The sequence below is a fragment of the Hakea prostrata genome, chromosome 11 (genome assembly GCF_041222555.1).
Source record: "Hakea prostrata isolate BN-2017 chromosome 11, UWA_Hpros_2, whole genome shotgun sequence".
Taxonomy (NCBI): Eukaryota; Viridiplantae; Streptophyta; class Magnoliopsida; order Proteales; family Proteaceae; genus Hakea; species Hakea prostrata.
Window position 1 is genome coordinate 20064473 of NC_142610.1, and position 4640 is coordinate 20069112.

The following is a 4640-nucleotide window of genomic DNA, read 5'->3' on the forward strand; positions in this document are numbered from 1 at the left end:
CCGTACTAGCCAAGTTCTTCTTTCTTCCCATAACTAGATACTATTTTTCTTATCTCCTCATCGTTTTTTCATACTTATTTTCCTTCCCTATTCCATTCTAGCAGTACCAATAGTTTGTATCACTAGGTTAACCTCCTTTGTCTCAAGTCCTTTCACTTTCAAAGTTTAATGGTTGGTGTTGCATTACGTAGGACGTTCGATACACACAAATCAAATCTCAACTTGTACATATATGCTTTCGCATTACTTTTTCAACATTGTACCCCATGCATGAAAAGTAGATATTTGTTCCCACCTCTCCGTAAGGATAGAGAATCCGAGGCCTTCCTTTGATTTATCTTTCTAGACTTGTGACTACCACACACGATCTTGATATAAACATGTACTACTGGAAATCGTATGAGATAAGCAATTCTAAAATAAGACTTCGATCACCAATCAATGAATTGTCAGTCAGACCAAGTGGGAAAGATTTTTTGGTTATGAAGATATTTTTTTAGAAAGTTCAATATGCCTGGTTGGATACTATAGCGCTCCCTATCACGTTTGAAGACGAAGACTTTGAGTTTCAAATTTACAAGCCCATACTTGGTAAGAAAGCCTTAGGTTAATGATACAATTTTTGTACTATAAAACTCTCATTGCTCTGCAATAGTTGAAGGCACCCAGAAAAGAAAATGGCTTTCTGCAATGTCAGTCTACTTGTTACTCTGGATTCCCACTCATTGAGTAATCTCTTATCCTTCTTCATGTGCTTCATTTTGCTCTTTCATCCCTGCAGCTATTCCTATGCCTCAAGTTCCAACACCACAGTAGAGCAGGCTGATGCTCTCCTCAAATGGAAAGCTACACTCAACAACCAAAGCCAATCTGTTCTCAGATCATGGACGCTACTTGATTCCAATTCCTCACAAAGATCAGACCCATGCACCAGTTGGATTGGAATTGTTTGCAATCAAGGGGAAAGCATCACTGAAGTTAAGTTATCAAGCATGGGTTTGCAAGGTATGGTTGAGAACTTCCCCTTTTCTTCCTTTCCTGCTCTTACACGTCTTGATTTCACTAATAACTCGATGTTTGGTACTGTTCCCACCAACGTTGCAAACCTCTCTGCTATCAACTACTTTGATTTATCTGTGAATCAGCTCTCAGGATCAATTCCATCTGAAATCTGTCAACTTACCAATCTGAACATTTTGTATCTTGATTCAAACAACTTCAATGGATCAATACCTGAAGGTATGGGAAGATTGAAAAACCTCACTGCTCTCACCATGTACTCCAACAGCCTCTCTGGTTTCATACCTGAATCTCTTGGGAATTTGACCAATCTAAGGGAGCTGTCTCTGTACACAAACAATCTCATTGGTTCAATCCCTACATCTTTAGGTAAATTGAAAAATCTGTACTTTTTGTACCTCTATGAAAACCAACTTTCAGGTACCATTCCCAAGGAAATTGGAAATCTTACTCAACTCAAGTCGTTGAGCTTGGAGAATAATAATCTAATTGGTTTCATCCCTGAAGAAATTGGAAAATTGAAATCACTTGCTTCTTTATTCTTACCTAAGAATAATCTCAATGGTTCAATCCCTGTCTCTTTATGTAGTTTGAGAAACCTCACCATTTTGTCCCTCTATGAGAATCAACTATCTGGAAGTATTCCTTCAGAAATAGGAAATCTAACAAGTTTGACCAAGCTAGATTTGCCCCTCAATAACCTATCTGGGTTCATACCTTCCACTTTGGGAAACTTGAAGAATCTCACCTTATTGAATGTTTTGAATAATCAGATTTCAGGATCAATCCCTGAAGAAATAGGAAATCTTACCAATCTGGCAGGCCTGCAATTGGGAGATAACAATTTCTTAGGTAGTCTACCTCAAGGACTATGCATGGGTGGATCTCTTGAAAAATTCATTGCATATAACAACCATCTCACAGGTCACCTTCCAAAAGGTTTCAAAAACTGCACAAGCCTACTTAGAGTTCGGCTTCAAAATAACCAATTTGTTGGGGACTTATCAGAATACTTTGGGGTCTATGAGAAGCTCAAACACATTGATTTGAGCAACAATCAATTGCATGGTGAACTTTCCTCAACTTGGGGAAAATGCCAAAACCTGCAAACTCTCCATTTTGCTGAGAATAATATTACAGGTAAGATACCTTCGGAGCTTGGGATGTTAACTCAACTCGGAGATCTTGACCTTTCTTCAAATAATTTGGTTGGAGAAATTCCAAAGGAATTTAGTGGGTTGACATCTTTGTTAAATCTCAATTTAAGTGACAACCAACTTTTTGGCAGTTTACCATCAAAAGTTGGAATGATGTACAGCTTAACAAATCTTGATTTGTCATCAAACAGTTTGAGTGGACAGATTCCAAAAGAAATAGGGAACTGCTCCAACTTGCTATATTTGGATTTAAGCAACAACAATTTCAACGGAAGTATTCCCTCTCAGATTGGAGATCTGATTCACCTTCAACAGGTATTAGATTTTAGTCAAAACAACCTCAGTGGAGAGATACGGTCACAGTTCAAAGATTTAAGGTACTTGGAGAAGTTAAATATTTCCCACAATAAACTCTCAGGTACCATTTCCTCTGCATTCGATGGAATGTTTAGCTTGACATTCATTGATATATCTCACAATGAGTTTGAGGGTCCAATTCCAAACATTCGAGCCTTTCAAAATGCTACAACAGATGTTTTAAGAAACAACAAAGCACTGTGTGGAAATGCGACTGGTCTGCAACCATGCAAATCATTCTTGTCAAAGAGTGAAAAGGGAAACTCAATCCTTAAAATCCTGGTTGCTATCCTAGTTCCGGTGTTAGGTTTGTTAGCTCTTCTATTTGCTCTTCTTTGTATCTTCCATGTCCAACAAAGAAAAAGAAATGTTGAGGCAACACAACCAGCAGCACCACGCAAAATGGATTTATTTTCTATATGGAATTATGATGGAAGAATAGCATATCATGAAATTATTGAAGCAACAGAGGACTTCGATGCCAAATATTGCATTGGCACAGGAGGATTCGGAAGCGTGTATATAGCAAAGCTGTTGACAAATCAAGTAGTTGCTGTGAAAAAGCTTCATCAACCATTAGAGGATTCATGTCAGAATGCCTACATACAAGCATTCAAAAATGAGATTAGTGCACTAGAAAAAATCCAACATCGAAACATTGTGAAACTATATGGATTTTGTTCATGTGCACGACACTCATTCTTGGTTTACAAGTATTTTGAGAGAGGAAGCTTAGCTAAGATTCTCAACAACAACAAGCTTGCATCAGAATTAGAATGGATAAAGAGGGCTAATGTTGTTAAGGGTGTGGCAAATGCTTTGTCATACATGCACCATGATTGTTCACCGTCAATCATTCACCGGGACATATCGAGCAATAATATTTTGTTGGATGATGAATACAAAGCATGTGTATCTGACTTTGGCATTGCAAGACTATTAAAGCCTGATTCATCTAATTGGACTACTCAAGTAGGGACCTATGGATATGTTGCACCAGGTAATAACTTCACCATTTTCCTAATATGAAGAAAATAAATTAATTAGTTATGAGATATCTATTTAAATGTAGTTTGGATTTTATTTTTCTTGCTTTTCAGAGTTTTCCTACACTATGAAGGTGACCCCAAAATGTGATGTTTATAGTTTTGGGGTATTAATGTTAGAAGTGATGATGGGAAGACATCCAAGTGAACTCATCTCAACACTATCATCTCCATCATACTCAATACTACCATCAACAAAGCAAAACATATTATTGAGAGATGTGTTGGATCAGCGACTCTCCCCTCCCAATATAGACATGGAAGAAGAGATCTTATCTATTATGAAGTTGGCAATCTTATGTTTAGTCAATAATCCACAATCTCGACCTGACATGCACTATGTGTCTGAGAAAATAGAAGTCATCATATCTTCTTCAAATTTTCAAAAGGGAAATAAGGATCTTTTGTAAGTGTTGAGTATGTCTTTGTTTTAATTTTTTTTTAGATTTCCTCAAGGTTGCTTATGTACAAGTGTGTGTCATTTTCCTATGTGGGGGTCTTGTGGGATCAGCCCTACATCTAAGACGAGTCTTTTGTATCATTCTCTTTCATTTTAATAAATGCTTAGGACAAATATAGGCTCAGATAAGATTAGAAGCAAAAGTTGTTGTAACTTGTGAAGGCAAGACGCAATTATCTATCCTCTTCATTTGTAGTAAAATACTGCTGGATTTGTGATGAAAATCACTTTATCTCTTTTGAATTCAAATTTGAATATGGTGGGTCCTACTTAGTGTTAAAGATGGGTTAGGTGTTTGGTATCATTAAGAGGGCCTTGGGAGAGGTAAATGGGGGTGAGAAAAAGAGAGTTTCGAGTGAGTTTTAAAGTGGGTTTTGAGCAAAAATGGGATTGAACTTTTGGGGTCTTTTTCTTCTTGTGGTTTTGCAAGAAAGATGTTTATTCTCTCTTGTATTCTTCTCCATTGCAATTCTATTGAATCTTAAGCTGGGATTGAAGGGCTTTCTTCAAGATCTTGAGGTGGAAGGATACTTTCAAGGAGGTTTGAGAGGTGGTGTGACCGGTTGAGGTAACATTATATTATTCTCAATTCTTGTACTA

General features: G+C 37.2%; 1 protein-coding gene across 1 annotated transcript; it reads left to right on the top strand.

Annotated features, from left to right (window-relative positions):
• Positions 1-622: 622 nt before the first annotated feature.
• Positions 623-4321, top strand: LOC149000708 (uncharacterized). The gene is made up of 2 exons (XM_089140509.1): positions 623-3534; positions 3635-4321. Exons 1-2 carry the CDS (start codon positions 678-680, stop codon positions 3988-3990), a joined length of 3213 nt encoding a protein of 1070 aa, XP_088996635.1. The 5' UTR covers positions 623-677; the 3' UTR covers positions 3991-4321.
• Positions 4322-4640: the final 319 nt, after the last annotated feature.